Source organism: Sceloporus occidentalis, unplaced genomic scaffold (assembly GCF_023333645.1).
Source record: "Sceloporus occidentalis isolate IW3139 unplaced genomic scaffold, rSceOcc1.0.p SCAF_6, whole genome shotgun sequence".
Taxonomy (NCBI): Eukaryota; Metazoa; Chordata; class Lepidosauria; order Squamata; family Phrynosomatidae; genus Sceloporus; species Sceloporus occidentalis.
The window spans coordinates 96,172,322-96,198,652 of NW_028316986.1; the positions used below are offsets into that span (position 1 = coordinate 96,172,322).

The following is a 26,331-nucleotide window of genomic DNA, read 5'->3' on the forward strand; positions in this document are numbered from 1 at the left end:
AACAACCTCTAGAGGTCAGTTTAGGACTTCCTTTAATTAGTGATATGTAAAGGCTTTTGCATAGAAAAAAAGAATAACAAAATAATGAACATTCTCCATTCTCCCAATTAGAAACAGTATTTTTAAAACAAATATTTCAAAGTATATTTTGCATAATGTTTAACATTCGCAATGTTTATTGCTTTCTCCACACAGCAGAGAAATGAAGTGCATAGTAATACATGCTGTGCTTTTAACTGACTTGTTCCCAACATAAATTCTCTAGCTCTCAAGTCAATGAATTAAAATGCATGTTATTTCATGTTGCTGTAAAAAAAGGCACAATATTTTTGTTGCACTGCTTATTTGGGTAGTAAGAAAATAATTTACATCCTTAACAACTTGGTTTGGGTTGTGAATCAAACCCATACAAAAACTCTGGCAGTGGCAAAAATCAATCAAAAGGATCCCATTGACTATAGCTACTCATTCATGCCTATACCCAGCAGGTGACAATAAAAAGGGAGGAAAAAGATTTTGCATCCTGTCAGGAGGAAGCTGGGTTTTAGCTTGCAAAGGGAACCAAACAAGTCAGCTGTGAATATTTGTAAAATGGTTTGTATTCATGTAGGACAAGGGCAGTCAAACTGTGGTCTTAATGAGGCATGCAACTCTTGCCCTAATTTAAAAAGTCCTCAGCAGGGAGATCCCTGGAAGAAGAATCTGTCCCTTCCCCAGCATCCCAATCAGATGGAAAGGATGGGCAGAAGGAGATAAAGAGACTGCAATGAAGGACAGGGAAAGGGGTGGTTATGCTATTTTTGGCTCTTGATCTGTCCACTGTTGGCTTCGGCTGCAACCATCACCACCATTCAGTTACCCCTCAAAGGAAGGCATCCAAAGACATGAAAAATTTTGCCCAACCCAACCAAAAACTCTCCTGATGTTCACACTCTCATAGAGGCACACTTGGGTATAAGTGTAAGCTTCAACGGAACTGCCAGAAGGTTTGTAGATGGTTCAGCCAAACACTGCAAAGAAACATGTTTTTATCATGATGTTGCATGTCATTGTTTGATAAGTCTGCATAATGAAAGTAAACCAATAGGATGAAGTTTTACGTATGCAGACTCAACAACCAGTTTCCTTACTGCTAAGCTGTCACAATGGACATGGTCAGTTTGCTTAGACCACAGTGATTTTGAAGGCTGCCTGGCTTACAGGGTAACTTTTTAGGAACATTATTTCTCTATTCTGGATCTCATCACAAGATTCCAAATCCCTACATGTTTTTCTCCAGCATCTTCTTCATATTTGTACAATACTGTCTGCCTCAGAAAGGAAAAGTCAAAAACATGCATGCAAACACACCACACATTTGGAACATTCGAGCAGGCACTTAACACATTTTGGACTTAGTGTTCAGGTTTTTCTTAACAGTTATATAATTCACCACCTCTCTGACAAATAAAAAGGCATAGCAGGAGGATTAATTCTACAGTCTACATATTTCTCAGGTAATGTCTACATGGCAGCAAGGGGAGTCATCATGTCGAAGATCTCTGACGTCTGGAATAGTGCCTAATTCAAGGAAAGAAATACCTCGTGTTCACTTTGGCCAGACTTAAGGCAGAATAGGTATATTGTTGGTCATCTGTTCTTTGAGAATCCACATAGTGGTTTCACTCTTTTGCGAAGCACTTTATGTGGTAACTGCAGAAGTCTTCCAGGAAGGGTCATGAAGAGAAAATTCAGAACGCTCCAACTTCAGTCCCCCATGGTCGGTAAGGCTTACTGTTCCCATTACTGCTGGATTGCTGAGGGCTTGCTGTTGCCGATACGGACAACGGTGGGCTGATTGCTGTTGCTGCTGCCACTGCTGCTGCCGCTGCCGCCGCACTTGGTGGAAGCATTGGGAACGCTCCAGCAAAAGACAAAGGGAAACTCTGAGCTGCAGCTGCAGCTGCAGCATGCACAGTAGCAGAGAGTGAGAGAAGCGAGGTAGAGAGTGGTGGGACACAGGGAGCAACGCTGCCAGCAGTGGGCACTCTAAGCGTGGAATCAGCATGAGCAAAAGTGGCTGTGAGAAGAGCAGAGCCATGGGGAGGCATTTCTGATGCCGTTGAGAGTCTGCAAGGGGAGACATCAGAGGAATGTAGTCCATTTTGCTGCATCAAAGCTGTAGGGAGATGGTGGAAAGCTGCAGTCCAGTGGTGGGGATGTAAAGGATGGTGATGATGGGCCATGGAGGAGGTCATTGCAGCTGCTTCCCTCTGAGAAGCACACGTGCTGAGATGAGAGACGAGTCGAACCCGGAGGGGGTCAGATGATTCAAGGCCTTCCACTGAGCTCAGGTACCTTGCAACTTCAGTTAAACACTCTCGAAAACCAATGCTGATGAAATCCATGGCGAGAGCATGAGCATCAAAATAACCTGTGGTGGGTGGGGTGGGGACAGAAAATAAGAAATTTAAAAGACAAATGGTTTCTTGCATCATATATATATTAACAACATGAACATTTCTATACCATTTCTCAGTGAACTCAGCACTCTCTAAGCATTTTACAATCTGTAAGTTAATTGCCCACAACAAGCTGGGTACTCATTTTACCAACCTATGAAAGGATGGAAGGCTGAGTCAACCTTGGAGCCCCAGGGATCGAACTCAAAGCCTTTGACTTTAGTACCGGCATTTAACCACTGTGCCACCAGGGCTTACTACACACACACACACACACACACACACACACACACACACACTTAAGCTGGGCAGCCACTTCAGAAAGACATGAGTGAAGAGATGAGTCTTTAAAGGACACCTAAAACACACCAGTGGGAAGGGCATCCCCAAAGGAGTAACCTTAGATATGTCGTTGGGAATAAGACTGCAGACAGGGAAGGGAGAAGAAAATTAAATCAGTACCAGTTGACAGTAACTATTACATTATTAACATTAGACATTCACAAAACTCTTGCAGATAAAGCAGACACCCTAACACTAGATAAGCCCATTTTAAAAATGTAGTGTGATACGAATCCATGATTGTGCCTCACTTCTGGGGTTTTATTTAGTTGGGATTAGGTCCAGGCTATTTAAGGTGCTGAATCTGCCCATATGAACCTGCTAGAACCCTAAGATAATCAGGAGAAGGCTTTCTCTTGGTCCCACCACCATCCCAGGCTCACCTAATGAGGACGTGAAAGAGAGCCTTCTTGGTGGCTGCTCCAGCCCTCTGGAATGCCTTCCATGAGAAACAAGGCTGCCTCCCTCCCTGTTTGCCTTTCATCTGCAAGCAAGAATGATTTTATTCCAGCAGGCTTTTAAAGTGTAATCATGGATGGTTTTTATACGGCGTGTTGTTATATGGGGCGGTTACTGTGGTTTTAAAGTTTGTAATTTTATATTGTTTTTAACCAATGTTTTTAATTTTTTTTTATTGTAATATGTTTGTTAGATTTTTTTATTTGTGAGCTGCCTTGGGTCTCTTTCTGGGAGAAAGGCAGCATAGAAATCAAATAAATAAACAAATAATATTTGCTCCACAATAGGTAATTTAAGTTCAGTTGTGGAGTGTTCTGGGAGACTGAAGTGGCTTCAACTATTATTTTTTTAAAATATTGCCATTTCTGATATCAAATTTCTGTTCATTTATTCTTATGTATAGACACTGGGGTGCTTGCACTATATATAGCATATATAATATACTTTGTTTTTTGTTAGCAGGGTCTTTCTGCTTTTTATATGAGTAGAATGGCTAATTGCTACTCATATCTTTCTCTGTTGTGTTCCATCCCTCCTCTGCTGCATAGAGAAGGTCTGTAGTGGGCTGACTGTGTTGATTTGGCTATAATACCCTACATCAGGGATGGCGAACCTATGGCACGTGTGCCAGAGATGGCACTCAGAGCCCTCTGTGTGGGCACACATGCTGTCGTCCTAGCACAGAGTTTGCTAGAGTGTCTTACTAGAAATCCAGAGGGACATGGCACTTTGCAATAAATAAGTGGGATTTGGGTTGCAGTTTGGGCACTCGGTCTGTAAAAGGTTCACCATCACTGCCCTACATCTTTCTGCATTAGGCTAACAGTTTAAAAAAAAAACTGTTTGTATATTATGCACAGGGCCTTGGAAAGGCATGTTATGGACTGAAGTCAGCCTTGTAACTAGTCATCTCTGTAGGAAAGAATTAAGACCATCAGTGCATGATACTTGGGTTTTTAAAAGTAATTTTTCCTCTCATTGTTTAAGAATGAAGTTCTATTGCAGGATTTTATGCAGCATTACCCTACATGTAACATGCATATGTACAGAAAAACTGGCTGAATATTGAAAGGCTTGCTGTGAAATTCAGTTCCTTATATACAGTACTGGCATTTAAATATGGTACTGACATTTTCTTGATATTTTAGATTTGCTGCATGCAGTATACAGAAACTACCCTACCACATGAGATTTTTCTAAGGCATCTTCAAAACAAGGCACCAAGAATTTTGCCTGCATGAGTTCTAATAAGGCAAACAAGCACCATGACAAAAGAGAACAATACACATAAACCAGTTCTCCTTTAAAAAAAGTTGGACTAACAAAGGGTTTCTGGAGAGGCCCTTTAACACTACATAATTATAGCACAATGATTTCACTTTAACTGCTGTGGCAACATCCTATGGATACCTGTGGTCTGCAGTTTAAAGAAGGGCATTTAGAATTATTAGCCAAGAACTCTAAACTATAAACCCTACAAATTTACAAATAAGAGATGTTCCACAGTGGATTGGACTGATTCAAAATGTGGTGGAGTCTCCTTCTTTGGAGGTTTTTAAACAGAGTCTGTATGGCCATCTGTCAGGAGTGCTCTGCTTGTGTATTCCTGCATGGCAGGGGGTTGGATTAGATGGCCCTTGGGGTCTCTTCCAACTCAAGGATTCTAAACCCCAGGTTTCCATAGGATGTCATGATCTTTAAAGTGCAATCATAGCACTATAATTGTGTAGTGTGAAAAAGCCCCAGGAGAAGTTGTTATCATTTCTTATCAAACAGATTTCAATTCAGTTATTGATTAACCGTGGCCCACTCAGCACACAGACATTTTGCCAATATTTTTCTGCAAATCCAAATCCACATGTGGTGATCCTGAATGTGTAAACTTCTTTGAATTGATCTAATTATGGCACTCTGATCCTACAGCACATTCTGGCCATACTATAATTATCCATCCAGGGGCAACAGTAGCAAAAAAAAAAAAAAAAAAAAAAGATAACATCCAACCCCAAGACTGAACAACCAAAATCATTATGCCTTTATAGAAATCTTTGATGCAAACAAACTTGTGATACTATGTAAGGATTTGGTTACTGATTACATGTCTAAAAAAAGAATACCATAGACCTGGAAAACAGGCAGAAACAGGGAACAAAACAGTTTGAGCATGTGTAGCTTGACTCCCCATTAAGGATATTATGTAGCTTTTTAGTTTAGTTATAGAATTTGCTTAATAGAAGTAGTGATGGCCATCAACTTAGATGTCTTTGAAAGGGGAGTAGACAATTTCAGGTAAGAGAATGCTATTTCTTCATCCTAATGGATATGTACTACCAACAGGATCAAAGGCACAGTGCTTCTGAACACTAGTTGCTGCTGAGTGTCAGAAGGCATGGGGCTATTGTTTGGGGACTTCTAAAATAGGCATTTGATTGCCCACCATGGAATGCTGCATGAGATAGGGTTTTTTGGTCTGATCTGGCAAAATTATTATGTTACCTTTCCCAACCGCAAGCAGACTATTTGGAATACAGCTAGATTTGTTACAATTCCTCAGCTCATTGTTTCAAGAATGTCAAAGTTAAGATGAAGTCTGGATGCCTCAGCATCTCTTCTTTTATTTACCTATATGACTGCCATGGGCAAACATATCATTTTAAATGGGTCTGGCTGGCACAAAACCAAAGGTATTGATGCCAGGACCATGGTATCACATTTATAATGCAGCAGTCTGTTGTCAGGTGTCCATTTCAGAGACCACACAGCACCAGTCTTGCACAAACTACATTTATCTACAAATGACTTCCAGGCTCAATTTAAGGTGTTGCCTTTCTGAGAGGGACATGAATATCTGAAAGTTGGCCGTTTGCTAAATGTTGCTGTTGTGTACCTTCAAGTTGTTTCCAAATTATGGTGACTCTATCATGGAGCTTTCTTGGCTAGAATAATCAGAGGATGGTTGTCACTGCTGTTCTCTGAAGCTGAAAGAGTGTGAATTGCCTAAGGCCACCCAGTGGGTATCCATGGCTGTCAGCTGACTTGAGCACTGGTTCCCAAGAATCCTAGTCCAACATGTCATTGTTGTGTGCATTCAAGTCATTTTCGACTTATGGATACCCTAAGGCAAACCTATAATGAGGTTTTCTTGGCAAGATTTATTCAGAGTGGGTTTGCCTTTGCCTTCCCCTAAGGTTGGGAGCATGGGACTTGCCCAAGGTCACCCAGTGGGTTTCTTTATAACTAAATTAAACTGTTTTTCTAAATTTGTATTTCTGAATGCTCAGAATGAAGTTTTATTAGTATGATACTGCAAAGCTAGAAATCTGAGGACTAAAAGAAAACTTCATGGGGGGGGGGGGGGACAGAATTCTTGAGAGGCCATGGTCTCATTTTGCCCTTCCCAAGCTACAACCCTGGTGTCTTATCGCCCTGAGAGGCTAGTCTGGTAAGTACAAGTGGCAGGACTTTCTCTATAGGTGCAACTGACTGTGGAACTGCCTCCAATGGGGAATCAGTCTGGCTGCATCCCTGTTTGTGGAATCAGTTAAAATTGTATGATTTCATCTGGCCTTCAATTCTTAAAACCATCTCTGACTGTTTTTATTTCTGTGGGTTCTTTTTAATTGCTTTAAATGTTCCCAAATGAGCCTGTCCAGATCCTGAGATCTCAGCCCCAGGATCTTCACAGGTACACTGAGGGCCTCCTCAGTGGCTGCTCCTAGATCAGTAGTTTCCAAACTTTGGTTCTCCAGCCGTTTTGGAAGCTGAGGCTTCCAGAAGCCTCAGCCATCCTGGCCAATGGTCAAGGATTATGGAAGTTGTCCAAAACACTTGGAAGACCAGAGTTTGGGAATCACTGCCTTAGACTTTGAAACTCCCTCTCTAGACTGGCCTCTACCTTGCTGTCCTGTTGGCAGGCAAATATGTTTTTATTCAGACAGGCTTTTAGAACTGAAGGCTTTTAATAAAAGGGCTGTAAATATATGTGTGTGTCTAAGTGTGTGTGCCTTCAAGGTGCCTATTAACTTATAGCAGCCCCATGAATTTCACAGGGTTTCTTAGGCAATGAATACTCAGAGGCAGACTTACCAGTCCTTTCCTCTGAAATCTAGTCTACAGCACCCACTGTTTTTTGGCAGTTAGTACAAGTACTAATTGGGGTTGATGCTGCTTAACTTCTAAATAATACTAATACTACTACTATTACTACTACTACTAATAATAATTTATTTATAGCCTGTTTCTCCCTGAAGGATTTGGTGTCTTTAGGGTATTTAATCATAAAAGTTCACTTTTAGATTATAAAATTTTGTAGTTGTTCTGTGCCTCCTTTAAGACATTTCCACCTTATGGTAACCCTAAGGCAAATCTGTCACAGGGGTTTCTTGACATGATTTCTTCAAAAGGGGTTTCCCTTTGAAGCTGGGAGAGTATGACTTGCCCAAGGTGATCCAGTGCTTTTTCATGGCCGAGCAGGGATTTAAACCACTACATCATACTGGTTCCTCAGTGTAGTGTAAATACAGTATTGTTTTTAAATTGCATTGCTTAACTTTTAAAATCTTTTTCAGAGTATTTTTTAATATGGTTAATAGTTGACTATCCTTTATTTGAAAATCCAAAATCCATAATGCTCCAAAATCTGAAATGGGTGGCTACAGTAAGTGACACCTTTGCTTCCCCTTTAAAAAAAATTTAAATCAAATTTTATTAACATATACATTTATATAGTTAACACACAAACCTAACATAACACACCAACCTATTTACACATAAAATATACTCCTCCACCCACCACACTGAACCCTCAACCCCCAAACACCACTCATCTTGTGATAATTAAAAACAACTTCCCACTTCCTATCTTTCGGTTTGGTTTGTCCATTTGCGACATTTCCTTTTGATGAATACTCCAGGTTACAATATGCCTATACACCTTAATCAAGACCATTTATGATCCAAAACCTAAAAATTCAGTCCTGTTTCTCATGAATATCTTGAAAATGGATTCTACTGTTCTACAAATCTGTCTATTGATTTATCTTTAAGTAACAAAGTTAACTTATCCATCTCACTAGTTCAAATATTTTCACCATCCAGTCCTGGATCAATGGTGTTTCTCTGTTCTTCCAGAATCGTGTACACAATATTCTCGCAGCCGCAATCAAGTATTATATAAATTTTCCATGTATATTCTCAAAGAGTTATCTATTAAATTTAATAAATGTTTCTGATTTAAGACACACCTTTGTCTCAAGTATTCTTTCTATGTCACCATAGGTATGCTTCCAATATTTTTTCTCCTTATTACACATCCATCAAATGCTCCAATTTGACTCCAATTGCTCTTTACACTTCTAACATTTATTTTGAACTCCTTTGAACATTTCAGCTAACTTCTACAGTGTTAGGTGCCACTGGAACATCATTTTATAACAATATTCTATTGCTCCCAACCAGACGTCCTTATGAACCTTTGCTTTCTGATGTTTCAGTGTACACAAATTTTTTTCATGCACAAAATTAATATTGTATAAAATTACTTTCAGGATACTGTATGTGAAAAATTAAACAAGTTAATTTTGTGTTTACGCTTGGGATCCCATCTCCAAGATAATTCAGTAAGTATATGCAAATATCCCAAAATCTGAAAAACCCCAAAATCCAAAGCACATCTAGTCCCAAACATTTCAGATAAGGTGTATTTAAGTGATACATTACAATTTATGTAAGTGTGTTAGCAAACTGAAATTCTTCCAGGTGCATGTCTGAAATAGGCAAAATTTTAAAGCTTCAGTATTCATACATAATACGTTGAATAAGCTTACTGAACATAATAGAACACATGGCTAATGCCTGGCTCCAGGCTTTTTGAAGTACCGTGTTTTCCTATACAAGCATTCCTGGACCTTGAGATCTTTTTGAAAGGCCCTTCTTTTGGTCATAGGCACATGTAGTGCAGAAGCTGCCATCCACGTGGCAGCTCCTAAGCTATACTGCCATCAAGACTTAAAAATAAAATAAAATATCCCAACTGGCTTTCAAGGACTCACTGGTTTTAACAAAGGACTTTTACTAACATTGCTAAAATGTTTTTAAACTGCATTTTGTCTTTTTATTTTTAATGACTTTTTAATACTAATAATTTTAATGCTTTTATTTATGTTTCATATTTGATTTTGTAAGCTACCTTCTGTTCTAGGTACTAGGTGGAGGGGAGGAGTACTTAATAAATAAATAGTAGGGCCTGAACAGACAGGCCAAAATAAAGCTGCTTTGGATCACTTTGTAGGTATGCTGTTTAAATGATGCATGCATCCTAAGAGGCCAGAAACTGCACCAAAGCTGTGCTCCAGTCCTTAGGAATGGTGCATGGCTTTGGCACGGCTTCTGGCCTCTTAAGGTCCAGTAGTTTCTTATTTAAAAGGAATGGTGCATGGGCTTGCTTATTTAAAAATAAATTCCAGATAAGTCTTGTTAGTCTGTTGTAGCACAAAGATGTATTAAATATCAGCATTCCTATTACCGCTATGAAGTGACAATTAAACACAAAGCCTCAAAACATTTCTTTTTAGAAACAAAATCGCCAAAGGCCATTCTGAAAACAGTCATTCTCCCTTTCTGCCTTAAGCAGTACAGTCTGGGACTTGAAAGGGTTGCTGCTGTCTTTCATTAACAAAATACAAATTCCTAACAGGGTGTCTATATTGCTCCCCTTGTCATATACGATTTTGTCCATGACTCTGTGCCAATGCAGTAGCACAGGCCTAGTCACCATCTGACATACTACAAATAGTAGAAGAGGACCATCAATCAGGATTATACAGCCCCCAAGAAGCATTCCATTCAGAAAGATGGTCTGGGAGGTATAACTCTTGTAATTGCCCAATGTACACAGACCGTAATGTTAGGAGATTATCACACGAGGCCCAACTCCATTACAACCGTGCTACTGGAAGATAAAGGGACTATGCGCTACAGCGATAAGATATTTTTGCACAGTTGTGTGACAATCACAATACAAAAATGGCAGAGAAACGCAATTGTGTTCCACATAGATCCATTCTTGTAGCGTTAATATAGTGTTATTAAACATTTCTTGCATGCACTGTTTTGGTGCTACTGTGCATGTCTGAAAATCATGGTTCCATGCCAAATAGAACAAAATAACTTGATATATTTCACAACATTATTTCCATACAGTTCAAACAAAATTGTGCCCTACACCTCAAAATAAGAGAAATCCACTCCAAAAACAATCATAGCAATGAGAATGAATTGCCTGTACTGAAATGCAGTCTGGGAAAATGTCCTGGATTTCTTCGTGATAGGGCAGATACAATGTTATTGACTCCCACACCTTCACAATAGTGCTTCATTTGCACTATTGGCAAACCATTAACAGGTTTCCCCATTAATATGAAGTTACAGGAGCATTCCAAGTTATTCTCGGGAGAAGTATGGGATAAGCGCAACTTGGTGTGGAAATCTTCAAGCCATTGCGCTATAATGATGGGAGCATTCTTTTTTTCTCCGATTTTTTCTCCTGTGTGATACTCTCCTTAGACTTGGGCAGTTAGTAAATATCTCTAGTGATTTCACCTGACTGTCAGTGCAACAGTACAGCAGACAATTACATACTTCATGTGTGTGCAATCACATACATGCCTTGGGATGGAAAGAATATTAGAAAATATTCAGAAAGTGATGCAAAACAGTTTCCAAAGTATAAGGAAATATGTTGAGGAAAAACGTAAACTCAAAAGAATTACTGCAGTTTAGGACTTATTTCTGCACAAAATTCACATATAGTTTATTGTGGAAAAAGCAGCATTACTTGCAAAAATAACGTGCAAATTTTGCACAGAATAAGCCGAAAGTGTCAATAGTCTGAAAAACTGTGAGCTTTTTGAAAACTTTCTCGAAGCAGGAAGAAAATTCTTAAAATTACTCATTGCTTCCTCCAAGAATGAACTAATATGGCTATGTCTTTGAATTCAAGAATGAAATTAGTAAAAAAATGACATCCCTGTAACATATCTATTCAAATTATGAAGTCCTACATATATCAGTGGGACTTACTTCCAGCCCAGTCTTTATGGCTGCACCCTTTTGCTTTTCTCCACCTGGAATACTTAGATAGATTTTGATTTCTCCCTCATTTCCTAAATAGATGTAAAATGTCATACACCAAAGGCATTTCTCATTTTCAGATTATCTAAAAAGTTTCCATTCTAAATTTACAACTCTATGCATGTCTGCATGAGAATAAGCCCTGTTGATTTCAAATACATTTTACATAGGATTGTGTTTGAAGAAATATCATAACCTCTTTCTCAGGCATTTTGCAAAATCTTTAGCCTAACTCTCAGTTTTTTCCCTTGCCATATAAATTTCGAGACTTCCCTATTCCATTTTGTAAAGGATTCTTTATTAATTACTATAGGGATTGTTTGGAATAGGAATAATATTCTGGGTATAATCAACATTTTTATTGCAGATATTCTACCTAAGAATGATAGGTTCATTGAAGTTGAGATTAGCATTCGATTTAGCCTGATGTCTGTTTGCAAGTATAAATGAATACATACATGTGTGCACGCCTTCAAGTCATCTGTCTACTTATGACAGCCCAATGAATTTCATTGGGTTTTCTTAGGCAAGGAATACCATATATACTCGACTATAAGTCGACCTCATGCATAAATTGAGGGCATGTTTGGGGACCAAAATTATGGGTTTTGATATGACCCATGGATAAATCGAGAGTAAATTTTAAGGGCATCTAACAAATGATGTAACGGATTAAGCAAAGGAAAACAATGCCGAAGAGCTTACAAAATTCCAGCAGACTTAACTGTTTGTGCTCACACTAAAGGCTGCATGAATGAGAAAATAGAGAGAGCCAGTGCTTCCGGTACAGATTATATTCTTGCCTTTCACCAGTAGATGGGTCTTTTTAAAAAATAAGAGTTAAAATACAGTACTCACACATCGACCCATGGATAAATCGACTCATGCTTTTCGGATCAATTTTTTTACCTAAATTTCTAAACTTATGCATGAGTATATACAGTACTTGGGTGGTTTTACTGGTTTCTTCCTCTGAAATATAGCCTACAGCACCTGGTATTCATTGGTGGTCTCCCATCCAAGTACTAACCAGAGCTGACCCTGTTCTGCTTCCAAGTGCAGATGGCATATAGTGCCTTTAGGGTATTTAGGCTCTAAAGGGTACATGACCAGTCAATAAATTAAACAGACATCATTTCTAGAGACTATCATGCACAATTAAAATGATTGTTCAATCTGTTGACTAATTTCAAGATCACTCCACCCTAACAAACTACACTGGATGAAGACATTCCTAGTATCACATGTGCACCATCTTAGTGATCAGCTTTTCATTTTGAAAATCCAACTCATACTTTGCACAGTGCAAACAGGAACAACAACAACAAATGTTTATACAGCTCTTCATAGTGCCCGAAGCACTTAACATTGACTGATAAGCTTCTCCCTGACTGAAGATGAGCAATCATGGTTTGAATAAGGCCATCCAGTGAGTTCATGGCTATGGAGATATTTGAAATGAGAAAGTAAACTCTATTTTCTTACATCAAATATGTCCCTCTTTGCCATACACCGACAGAAATCTCAGTTGTCCAGCTGCCATTCACAGTGAAAATGCCTCTACCCATACACACAAGGCCAAGATCAGAATTGAGGGAGGGCCATGGGTAACAGAAATTCATCACCCTCCAAAGCCCCTTTAAAAACCCCTTGCATGAGTGCTGCCAGCACAACCCAATGAGGACTGAGCATTTCTGCTGCTGACTGTTATGGGTAAAAGGAAAACCATGGGGAAGGGACAACGGAACAGAATAAGCTCAAAGAGGACAAAATTATCAGGCTATCAGCCACATAAAACAGCACCATTTTTTACAGATCACATTTGTATTTATTTATTTATAAAATTTATAAAATTATTTATACTATAACCCCATGTAATAAAATTTTACAAAGTATACCATTGGACTGCTTTAAATGGACCTTGGACTGATTTAAATTGAACTGCTTTAAATGGACCTTTCAACTTTCAGATGGCATTTTTGTCCACTAAATCTCCAGTACAGTTGGCCCTTCTTATACGTGGATTTTTTATAAACGGATTCAAGCATCCACAGTTTGAAAATATTCAAATAAAGTATAAATTTCAAATATCAAACCTTGATTTTCAATTTTTTTTATAAGGGACACCATTTTGCCATGTCATTATATTTAATAGGATTTGAGCATACATGGATTTAGTTATCCATTGGGGATCTTGGAACCAAACCCCAGCATATAACAAGGGTCCACTGTATTTTAGACACATAGCTCAAACCAGGGGTGTAGTGGCATCACTCAACTTGGCATACCCTGGTGTGGGTGCCTGGAAAGTGCTGAGGAGCAGTGGACTGCTTTGCTGGCTTGCCCCCTGGCCAGCTGTCAGCCATCCGGGCAGACTGATGCCAGGGGGGTAGTGCCACAGCTTCTGGAAAGCCCATTTAAAGGCTGGCGCAGCTGCTGGACAATTAAGAAAGGGAGGCAAAACCCTTTCTAGCATGGCCAGCAGCTGCTCCAGTCCCACTGGCTGTACTGTTCCATGGGATATGCCCAGGGTGACCAGATGTCATAACCATAAAGGAGGGCAAGGCACTGCAAAATGTAGGATATCACCAAATGAAAAGCACTAATATAAATTCATTTCATATGGATTATTTACAGCTACATTACATATACTGTATTTTATTATGTACTCAACCATATTTTGGTTGACTTGCAATATACTTATGAAACTCTGAGCAAAACAGGCTTAAAATTGTACTATAATAGCAACAAATCCTTGACTGAATCAACATTTAAATTATTACTTTCATTTGTGGTTTTCTCGTTTGCTCTCTTATCCCTCTTGCTTCTTCCTCAACCCAAAGCACTCACTTTCACACGCACCCTTCCTCTTGGTGCCACTGATCAGCATCAACAACCCAGAATCCATTTTCCATGCTACACCTCTGTCAGAACACACATACACAAACAAAACCACCACATGGTCGCTGACAGTCTTCTCACACCTTTCCCTCTTCCCCATACGCTGGCATCATGCCGCAAGTGCCATTCAAGTTAGTGTCTCCGAAGCCTACAAACCTGCTTTTCTTTGCCTCTCCAAAGCAGGCAACAGTTTTTCTGTAGTCATTAGTCATTTTCTATAGTCACTACTGTTGCAGGCTAAACATTTTGGTTGTTTATTGCTTGGCGAAAACTAACAAGCCCTTTGCAGGAGTGGCAACAGTGCTAAATCTGTTGCGCTATCTCTTGCATGCCTACTGAACCACCGGATGACACAAAGACAGTTTTTACAGCTCAAAATAAAGGACATTTTGGAATTCCTCATGGACCCCAAGACAGAGGCTGAAATGCAGGACAAGTCCGGAAAAAGGAGGACCTCTGGTCACCCTCCATACATCCCCATCCCTTGGATGTTACCAGGTGCAGTCCACATACCCTGCACACCTCTAATAACACCCCTGCAGGGTGGCAAACTGCAGCCTTCCCAATGTCGATGGCTACAACTCCCGGCAGCTTTAGACAGCATAGCCAATGTTGAGGAATGATGGGGCTTGCAGTCCAAGAACATCTGGAAGACCACACTTTACCCCACCTTTGCCCCAAACCGATGAGAATAAGTAATGTGCTTTTTAAATGAGATAACAAAGAACAGATTATTCCCTTTCAAAACCACATTTTGTACTAGATCCCCAATTCCAAACAGCAAACATTAGAGCTACAGAAAATAAGCACTTACTGTGGGTAGTTCCCCCCCCCTCCTCTAAGGCTATTGGGTTTCCTCTTAACTATCCAACACCCGGAGGATCCAAGCTTAGATGTTGCCCTGGTGAATGAATGGCACAGCCTAATTTTGCATGGAAAACATTCTTTCTACAACAAAGAGCAACACATAAACAATAAGGAAAGTTTCCTCTGGATCCACTTCCCGTGGTATAGCAGCTGCATAATGAATCTTAACTTTGGTTTTGTTTCATGCAGCACAATTGTTGCCACAGCCCTCCCTGTTTATGTTTGGATGTTTGGGGTATTTGTTTTGTCTCCCTTGTGCCGATTTCAGTGCTCTTTGCAAACCCCAAACAAATCTCTGACTGGGCTGCCTCTGAATGAAGCCTTTACTCTCCCACAGTGTTATGAAAGCAAACACAAGCCCAGGGTCAAGTACTTCTTTTGTCCCAGTAGCTCTTTCCCACGAGTTCAGCCCTGCCTTTAGCATGATTTCCACTCCTTTAATCTAGAACTGCTTATCCCAGCTTGTCAAAAAAGGAAGATTTGCTAAGGTTTCTCCCTGCAAATATTAGGAACAGGACCCAAATCAATTCCTTACCTTTCCCGCCTGTTGCCTGGAGCATCTTCAAGTGATCCACTGTCATTTGCAGGATTTCTGCTTTTTCTAATTTGGCAGATCCCTTTGAGATAAGAGGCACAAACAATAAAGGCTTAAAAATACTGCGTGCTTTGATTTGGTATATTCCCTTTTGAGCTCCATCTTATGGTTTCAATTTTCCCAACCATTAGAGCATTCTCAGCGTAATTCTTCTACTCAGCATCTGTATCCCAGACCTTATTTTTACACAGAAGTACTATATCATGGTGGTAGTATGACACAAACAGTGTACACATTTCTAGAGAACACAGAATAGTACAGAGAGGGTCAGCATGTACAGTACAGTACATACATTCATGTCTATGAACCTTAGAACAGCAAGTGTGAGAGACACAGAAAACTCAAAGGGCAAAAGCCACTGAGAAGTTCTGCACTGCAAGTCTTTGTGAATTTTTTTAAAAATAAATGAGAGTTGCAGAAACCGTAGCAGTTCCTGCACACTGGGGTCTTTGCAGGGAAAACTTTCCCATGCATTGTTCCCAATTATTAGGACAATAAATACACTAAAGAGCTGTTTTTATTATCTGCAGCTAAGGAGAATGATTCCTGGCTAAACTTAGTTTAAACCAGACCTTATTTTTACACAGACCTTATTTATACCGAAGTATTTCAATTAGTAGTATCATTTTTAAAGTTTATTTACAATACGTTTTTTAAGGCTGAGAGACTGCATGTGTCAGTGTGTCTGGGCCCAAGCTGTCCATATGAATCTAATGTGGGGAAAGTCTGTCCATTTTCCAACCTATCCCTATTCTCCCCCTGGACAGAGAAAAATGTAACAGCCCTTCTGGATCAGATGAGAGGCCCATCTAGTTCTGCATCCTATTTTCTGCAGGGGCCAGCCAGAGATCCAAGGGAAGACCACAGACAGACAAAAGAGCTACAGGCTTCTGCCACTCATGTTGTCCAGCAGCTTGCATTCAGAGGCATAACACCTCTGATCCTGCATACCGGGCATAGTAACCACTGATACATTCCATAAATTTGGTCAGTTCTGTTGTTAAAACGAACAGAAAAGCAGTATAACTTAACACTGGCATTCTAGACAAAGTTATGTAGAAGAAACTAAGGAAGTGACCAAAGAGTCTTATATTGTCTTTAGAATGTAAACTTGAAAGTACAGATTGTATTCTATTGTTTTTCTGTTAAAGGAACCACACTTTCTCTTTCTCAGAATAAGCTTTCTTTCTCTGTTACAATATGAATCAAGCCAAACCTCCACAAAACTGTTTGTTATTGATACTTATCCCACATTCTAGCTTTGGTGTAGTTATTTTCTGATTTCACAACCAAAAAGAATAGAAAGAAATAGTAGGAACAAAGCACTCAAGCACTCAAACTATACTGAACAAACTTCTATGGACCCAGTCTATTCTAGTCTTATAAAAATCGGAGCGATGGGAGAGTCAGGTTTTAAGAACAGAATAGATGAGAAGGTGAGTGGAAGGAACCAGGATCATTATCTCCCCATAAAGTCACCCACCCCTTCATCTGAAGTGAGTGAACTTAATAAAATGGAGTTTAGCTGAAGAACAGTAACTTTGGGACAAAAGGAGAGATTGCTTGCAGCTCACATGAGAGCAATGTAGTGTTGGTGTTGTTTCTCTGTGCCTTCAAGTTGTTTCCAACGTATGGCTACCCTAACATGAGCCTATCACAAGGTTTTAATGGCAAGATTTGTTTAGAAGGACGTTGTCTTTGCCTTTTTTATGGTTGAAAGAATGCAACTTGCCTGAAGTCACCCACAGCCTTGTCGAGATTCAAACCCTATTTCCAGAGTCCTAGTCCAACACCTAACACTTTGAAAAAAATTGTGATAGGATTGCCTAGGGTGACCAGATGCCCTTCCTTTTCCAGGACATTTCCTACACTTCAAACGTCTGTCCAGGAGGAATTTCAAAATGTCCTCCACTTCGAGCATGACTGAGAAGCATGAATTTACATTTATAGGAATGTTTTTAGCTTTTATTTTGTAATGTCCTTTGTTGTTCTTGAATGTTCTATATTTTGCAGTTCTCCTTTGCAGTTATAACATCTGGTCACTCTGCTAAAAAAAAGCCCTGTAATAAGGTTGCCTTAGGATCGCTAGAAGTTCAAAACAACTTGAAGGCACACAACAACAACACCCAAGTGTGTTGGCATTTTATATATCTGGGGTCATCTTGCATGGACTGCCTTATTTTACTTTCCAATCTCCCAACCTCAATTACAACATGTACTCTTCTCAGTACTAATCTTTCCACAGATCCAGTATGAACAGTGCAGGCTAATGGCTGTTTGCTGCTGGGCAACTTCCAAGGGCTTTGGAAGCCTTGTTTTATAATGTTTGTGGATTTCGAGGAGTAAACAATGCAAGGGGACAAACAACTGTTGTCTCATGTCCCAGTTTCTTTGACTAGCTGGAAGTACTTCCATTCTCTGATGCAGCAAATGACTAAATAGGGCTGCTTTACAAATTGTTCAAGGTATAGTGTAGGTAACATGAATAGTGTTTTGCTCGCTCCCTGTCACTTCTTTACATCTCATTATGCTTAGCTGATTAGCTTATTATTTCATATTCCCAGTAAATGTCTATTCTTTTAGTATATAGAACATACCTTTATTCAATAATTATTCACACACAGTAAAACATCAATACAAATACTAATGCAATCCAAACATCCACATAATCATCTCAAACATCCTTGCTCTAAACATCACAATATCATAAGTAAAGGTTTATTCTGTGTAAAATGTCCACTACCTGCTCTACTATCTATCCTGAGAAATATGAAGCCTAGAGAACTGCATGTGGCCTTAACTTAAAATGCCCTCTTTAATGAACTGTTACTTCCTCTAGTAGCAAACACAAGTAGCACAGACTAACACAAATGGAAACCAATGGAAAAAAAACCTAGAGGTATGAGCAAACTTGGGGAATCCTAAGGTTTGCATAAGTACATTTTAAAAAGTGTTTTTTTAAAAGCCAAGAGGGTAGCTCAATCCAGCATCCAAAAACAAACAAAACAAAAACCAACAGTGAGTCTTGAGCAAGCTCCTTAGCCATACTGAATATAACTTGGAAAAACCCCTAGCAAATGGAGGGCTGTGATGGAACTGGTTGGATTATCATGGCAGAACGCACTCCTGTTCAGCTAGGCTACACGTCAATGTTTCGTTGAAGGCCTCACTTATCTTTGTCTGAGTCACAAGTTAAGTTTCATGTTGTTTACTTGAAAGTGCACTTTGGGGAAAGTAGGATGAAACTGAACTGCACAGTTTTAATTCTGAAATTTGTATTCCTACACATACTTAGAAACTGAAGGAGTATGAATCTCTTTTTCCTCTGCAACATCTCCTCTGTGGTTTAGGTACAAAAAAAGCTGACTTATGATTATGTAAATATGGGTTTTATGGTATTATGACGTGACAGTAACACTTTCTTATGCACCAACAGGACATCTGTTCAAGACACTGTAAAGGAAATACCTACTCCAAAGTAGTTCTGAAATATTTCCACTTAATGTGGAACACATGAAGTCCAAACATAGAATACTTGAGCCGTAGAATCCTAGAGGAGGAAGAGACCCAAAGGGCCATCCAGTTTAACTTCTTGCCATGCAGGAATACACTGCCAAAGAATTCCCGACAGATGCCATCCAGCCTCTGTTTAAAAACATCCAAAGGAAGAGACTCCACCACTCTCCAAGATGGTGTGACATATAGACTCTGGACCTAGAGTCCAATGTCTGCAACTTAATACATGAGAAGTATTGTGTTTTGTGAATTGTCTGACAACTGTGATCTCAAGGATGAAATTACATTTCCTGCTTCTAGACCTAGGATACCTTTAGTAAGAAATGGTCTCCAAGTATGTAGTGAACTCTTCTCATAATTTCAGGCATGGGGTGTGGCCTCAAATTGACCAACAAGATACTAAAATCACCCTAAAATGTATTTTAATGTTGGAGAAAAGTAACAGATAATTTCTCTTTTCATATTCAGAAATTATCTAATTGTCACAAATCATGCAAGTCAGTGGCCATCAGGGATTTAATAGTCTCCTGCATAAGTAGTTAAAACCGTTGCCAATGGTCTGAATCCATAAATATCTCTAATGCTGCACTTATCTTTTTTCCAGCATTAGGCATGTCATAATACAGAGCAGGAATGGATCATGCAGCTGTCAGACTGCAACTCCCAGCATTCTCCATAATATACTTGACAAAAACCACATGTGCTTTCCCCAGAATTCAGATAGTAATATTTAAGAATGGGAGTCCACTCAACACATGTTTAGTATCTTTGTGAGCTATCTGAATTTTGTAAAATTATTTTTAATAGTGAGACAAAAATAAGTGGAACTACTGTCCCTGGTCTTACTTTGTCTCCTTCTAATGAGTATGTACAAAATCACATCTGAATGTGTCCTTCACTGACCTTTCCTCATATATTCATTTATGAAAATGTACATTTAAAACAGTGCTTCTCCAGATAGATCACTTTAAATAGACAGAGCATGAGCACCAATTGTTGCAACAGAATAATTTCTTCATAGATATATTTTAATAATAATAATAATAATAATAATAATAATAATAATAAGTGTGTATTACTATTGCTGCTGCTACTACTACAGGTTGTTTAAATATCTCTTCTGTTAAGAAACTGAACTAATTAGACTATTTAGCATAGCAGATTAAGTGTATAATTTCCATAATAGATCATAAGAAGGAGGGGAAAGGCAATGCTGTTAAAAGTTGTATCCAGAAGGGTATTTGACATATTTTCTTAAACTATATGGAATAAAGCACTTCAAAAACAAAACAAAAAAAAAAAAGGAATAGCAACAAAACCACTACTGGAATTCATAGAAAGAACAGAGACAACACAGACAATGTTGCCTTTAAGGGAACAGCAAACCGGAGAATGGAAATGTTTTTCAGCTTTGTGGAGGATTTTGCTTTTAATAGTTTTGCCACAACAAAGCATTTTATTGGAGTGCTTGTTCTGTGCCAGATCAGGACACATCAAGTCTTATTTTAATGAGCTTTACAAAAAGACCCAACATGACCAGATGAGATCCCAAATATTATTTATTTATCTACTTATTCTTACTTGTTTTTCAAAAGCAGTTGGCACGAGTCTTCTCAGTTCGGATAAGCTGTTATTGATACGATCACGGCGCCTTTTCTCAATAATCTGTTTCCAGAACAAAAACAGAACAAATGCATAAATAAAAACGACATAGACAGAGTAAAAAAAAAAAAATACTGTACTATAAATGCACCTTTTAACATAAAAATAATGAGGGGGGACTTACCCCTCTTCTTTTTTTCCTCGCCATGATCTGGGATGTTGTCGTAGGAGAATTTGATCGGATCACAGAACTGGCACTGTGCCTGAGGAACAGTTGAAAGGCATGTCAGATGCTGCACCCCATTGCGTTACTGTCCACAGTGGTTTAATCTCTTCTCCATCTCACCAAAAAAGTAGTGAAAACATAACTTTTACAAGTTTTGGTCACTCTCATCCCACCATCCCTTAGTTTAGATTTGATGGCCAATTTCTGACCTATGGCATCCCTAAGGCCATAGGATTTTCTTGAGAAGATTAGTTCAGAGGGGGCTTGTCTAAGGCTGAGAGAGTGTGACTTGTCCAGTGGGTTTCCATGGCTGAGGGGGGATTTAAACCCTGATCTCCACAGTCATAGTCCAAGACTCAAACCAGTACATCACACTTGCTCTCGTCCCAGCCAATACATTTATTAAAAATAAGCTCTCCCAGGAATACCGCACCATCAGAATCCAGCTTGACTGAACAACCTGAGCTCTGCCCAATAGATAATAATTATACATGGCTGAAATAAATTGAGACTCATATAATCAAAGGAACACTCCTGTTTAAGATTCTGATCTTGAGCACATGCAAAGCTGCTGCTTACAACACCTTTTGGACTTAGACACATACATTGTGTTCATGTGCCACCTTTCAGTTGTGAACAGTACACATTTGACAAAAATTATATACTGTATATTTAAATTATACTAAAAAAATCAAACAAGTATATGGAAGCAGTCATCTGAAAATGTCTGCTTGTGGTTTCTTGTATTTTCCTGAGCAGTTTAAATACACAGAAACTGTTCACGACTTAAAAAATAAATAAATACACCTAATGCGAGGCTCATGCATTTTAGTGGAAGTTATTAACCAAATAAAAATTGTTTAAAAGGAAATGGTCATTGTATGAAAGTATAAATTTTCTGCTGAAATCAATGGGACTTATTTCCCAATGGTGCATACCCAGTCTAAGTGATTTTATTCAGACATACATGAATCCCTGTTGCTTTGACTGTGGAACCTCTGGTGCGTATCGGGTTTTAACTTTCTAATCAGTACTTCTGTTCATATTCAGTAAGAAAATGTCAGTTATTGTCCAATATACTATAACATACACTATACTAAAAAGAATGTATTTAAACCACCTGTTTGCCGGTACAATCTGTCATGATCTTTACATTCCTTTAGTTATCTCCAGTGTGTCTGAATGCAGTGGGAGCAAGAAGTGCAATTGCAATGGGAGCTTTTTAAAAAAATTATTACTAGCCTTTACTTTTAAAACACTAATTGCCTTTCATACAACAAACATATTATCTATATAAAGGGGAAAGGTGGTTGCGTTGGCTTCTCATATATTTAAATGAACATTTCTCAGATGTTCTAGGTCCTAGGAACAGTTGTTAACACTCACAAACCCATACACCTAAGTGCATTTTGTTCCCTATATTACATGTTTGGCTTTATTCGGCCAGCAACATTAAATGAAATTACACTTCTCTTAAGCTAAAGATCCTTAAAGCAGACAAACTGACTTGAAGAAGACTGCTTTGGAGCAAGCACCTCATGTTATAATATTTTAGTTAAGCTGAAAGTTTTATAGCTTGCACATGGCAATTCAGACTTAATTACGATTAATTGCCCAGTTAATCTGCTAGAAAGTTTGATCTGGATCAGTACTGAACTGCCATCCTACACAGCAAATATAAATCCAGCTAGGTAACATTAAAATGCTAATACTACACAGATGTCTTGAAGCAAGGTATTAATACAGGATAATTTAAAATGGATTATAAAAGGTGATCATCTTAATAGCATCATTTGAGTGACACCTCTTTACACTCTTAAATCATACTGAATTTTTTCAGCAAAGCTAGAAAAAGAAATACAACTTTACAAGTCAAATGACTTGATAATTGTTTTTAAAAATATTTTTACTATTGCGATGCCTTCCACTTTCAACCTCAGCCCAAAGTCCCCCTTCACACCTGTGTTTGCAGCATTTCTGTTCACTGCAATCTGGGTGTGGGAACCCAAAGTGAATAACTTTTTGGTACTACTGTTTGGTTTTGCGGGCACATACCTAATTCTCCTACTTGAAATAAGGAATCTTTTGAAGTATTGAATTTTGCTTGGCTCACTGTTCTATCTTGTTAGTCTCTTTTTAACATCTTATTTTATTCATCCTATTTCAACGCTGCAGAATCAAGACAGAGAAATAAAAGGATCTCTCTTTTTAAAATATTATTAAGTTCTTTCACTTTCTTCAGAATTGCAAAGACACTTCAGTCCAAACACGGGAGATTCCAATTTATTTAGCAAGTTAACCAACTGATATCCTAAACTTCTTCAGCTGGTTGATGAGCCTCTTGTACACATATCTTTCTTAACTTGAAAGCTGCCTTTCTTCCAACCATTCGCATCTCAGGGTTTGAGAATGGTTAGACAAGCAGTGCAACAACTTACAGCAGTACATGGACTGTAGCATACTGTGCTCCACTTAGTCCAACATCGCTCCAGTTATTGGTAGGAAGGGAAATGTAACCAAGATTGATCTTCTGTAGTATTCAAGTAAGTGAACCTCTTCATTTTCTTTAGGTGCCTTAACAATGCATCTTTTCTCACAGACAAACCCAGATCAATTGATGGGAAGATGATTTCCACTGTACTCTGTTGCTCATAACCCACAACAACACACCATTAGATGTGCAACACATGGCACTGATTAATGCAAGAGAGCACAGACATGAAGATAGGGTTACCCAATATCACCTATTTCAAGGGAGGCTGACTTGTTATAACACCTTCCCCTTTGCTACCCAATGTTTCAGTTCCACAACTACACAGAATTTACTTGTTCTCCTGTCATTATTACTGTTTGAGCATCCAAGACCAGGGTTCGAATCCTGTCGCGTGCACATAAACCCACTGGGTGACTTTGGGCAAGTCACACTCTCTCAGCCTCAGAGGATGGCAATGGCAAACCCTCTCTGGAAAAAAAAACCTTGTCAAGAAAACCCAGTGATTGCATCGCCATCGGTCGGAATTTCGGAAATGACTCAAAGGCACACAACAATAAGAACAAAAACATATAGCATTAAGAGGGCAACAGGCATGTGTGGCACAAATGGGTGGCACAGATATGACATTGTCTTGCTTCTGTTGCTAGCTCTTTTTCCTCCCCTTCATACCCAGTCCTGGTGGCTTATTGTAGTGAAAATAGATTCATTGCCTTTTGATTTTATAGTTGGCGATGATACAGCTACATTGCCTAGATATCCTGTGAGCACCAGCTCATATTCAATCTTGGAGGCTAAGCAGGGTCAGCCCTGGTTAGTACTTGGATGGGAGACAGCCATGGACTACTAGGCACTGCAGGCTATATGTCAGAAGACGGAACTGGCCAAACCACCTCTGAGGGTTTCTTGCCTAAGAAAACCCTTAGAAATCCAAGTGAGGTGGCTTGGAGGCACGTACACACAAGGCATGACGCAAGTGCTGCGAAGGTGTCTGGAGAAGATGATTCTCTTCCCAGTTTATGACTCTTTGCGAATATTGTACCCTGGAAACAAGGTCCATTGGAATGGATGTTTAAGAGCCATTTAATACAACTGATGAGAGGGTTAGCCAGAGAGGGCAAGAGGGAATAGGAAAACAGGCAGCCAGGTCAGAGTAGGGGAAGATGCAGTTCAATAAGTTCAGTAAGTCTGGTCACCAGATAACTTTATAGACCATTATTGTACTGTAATTCCATTTCAGCAATGCAATGGCCAACCTCCTTTGAACAAATCTTGCCAAGGAAAAAAAGCCAGGACAGGGTCGCCTTTTAGGGTCACCATCCATATAAGCCGGAAACGACTTTTGGAAGGCTCACAACACACCCTCAAAGCTAAGCAGGGCCAGCCCTTGGTTAGCCCTTGGATGGGAGACTGCCAATGAATACAAGATGTTGTGGGGCCATATTTCAGAGGGAGGAAGTGGCCAAAACACCTGAGTATTTCTTGCCTTTAAATAATAATAAAAAAACCTCTGAAATTCGGAAACGACCTGAAGGCACACAACAACAACAACAACTGCAATAAGGAAAAAACAACCTTGTAAGACTGGTACTTCTCATTCAAAGCCTGGCATTGTTCCTTTTTAGGACGACGAACTCACATCCCATTTGGACTGCACATCCCAGAACTCCACAACCCTCAAAGGCAGACGGAGGGGCTCTGGGATGTGCAATCCAAACAAGTAAACTCTGCCCAGATTTCATGGTGCTTTCAAGCAAATTTCATGGTACTTTCAAGCAATCTCCAGTCGTTTTCCCTTCCATCTCAAGCACCAGAAAAGTTTGCAAAACTTTTCCCTCTCGTGAAGTTTATTTGCAAAGCATTTATACACACACACACACATATATAATTGCTTTGCAAACCAAGAGGGAAGAGTTTTGCAAACACATATATGTATATGTGTGTGTGTGTGTGTATATATATATATATATATATATACACACACACACATATACAAGTTTGCAAAACTCTTCCCCCTTGGTTTGCAAAGCAATGTGTTATATATATATATATATATATATATATATATATATATATATATATAATTGTTTTGCAAATAAACTTCACGAGAAGGAAGAGTTTTGCAAACTTTTTCTGGTTAACACACACACATATTGTGTGTGCTAACCAGAAAAAGTGTGTGCATATATATATATGTGTGTGTGTGTGTGTGTATGTGTGTGTGCTAACCAGAACAAGTATGTGTATATATATACAGTATTCCCCTTCTTCCTTACCCGGAGTAATTGTTTTCGCTGCCCACGTCGATGGTCTCGTCCATGTCGCTGTCTGAGGTGGTGTCCTCCTCGCAGGGGCGCTTCATGGTGGCCAGAGGCGAGGCCAAGCGAGGGCTCCTCCGAGGGGCGTCTGCTGGGCTTCCCTCTGCGCTGCAGCCGCCCAAAAGGATTAATCCCTCCGCAGCCGGCGCCACTCCATCAAATGTGGCTCTGCTAAACGTTTCTTTCCCACGCTCAAGCCTCAAGTCCCGCCCACTGCAGGGCTAGGCCACGCCCCCTAGGCCCCTAGGAGCCACCGGATTGGAGAGCTCGGGAGTGAGTGGCAGGGCTCTTTCCCCAGGGCGCCTCGCCATTGGCTAAGACGCAGCAGAGGTTCCACTGCAGCGCCAGGATTCTGCCGGGTATCTTTTTCTTGGAAGCGTGGGAAAGCCCCGAGCATCCTTCTTCGCTCGCAAGGGAGGCAAGGAAGAAAGGAAGGAAGGGAA

The 26,331-nt window shown here is 39.5% G+C and overlaps 1 protein-coding gene across 1 annotated transcript; it reads right to left on the reverse strand.

Annotated features, from left to right (window-relative positions):
• Positions 1-75: 75 nt before the first annotated feature.
• On the reverse strand, positions 76-26,032 carry HEY2 (hes related family bHLH transcription factor with YRPW motif 2). The gene is made up of 5 exons (XM_089528479.1): positions 25,847-26,032; positions 21,038-21,116; positions 20,833-20,916; positions 15,676-15,757; positions 76-2,413 (listed from the first exon to the last, which is right to left on the reverse strand). Exons 1-5 carry the CDS (start codon positions 25,930-25,932, stop codon positions 1,731-1,733), a joined length of 1,014 nt encoding a protein of 337 aa, XP_089384605.1. The 5' UTR covers positions 25,933-26,032; the 3' UTR covers positions 76-1,730.
• Between the last annotated feature and the right edge of the window lie 299 nt (positions 26,033-26,331).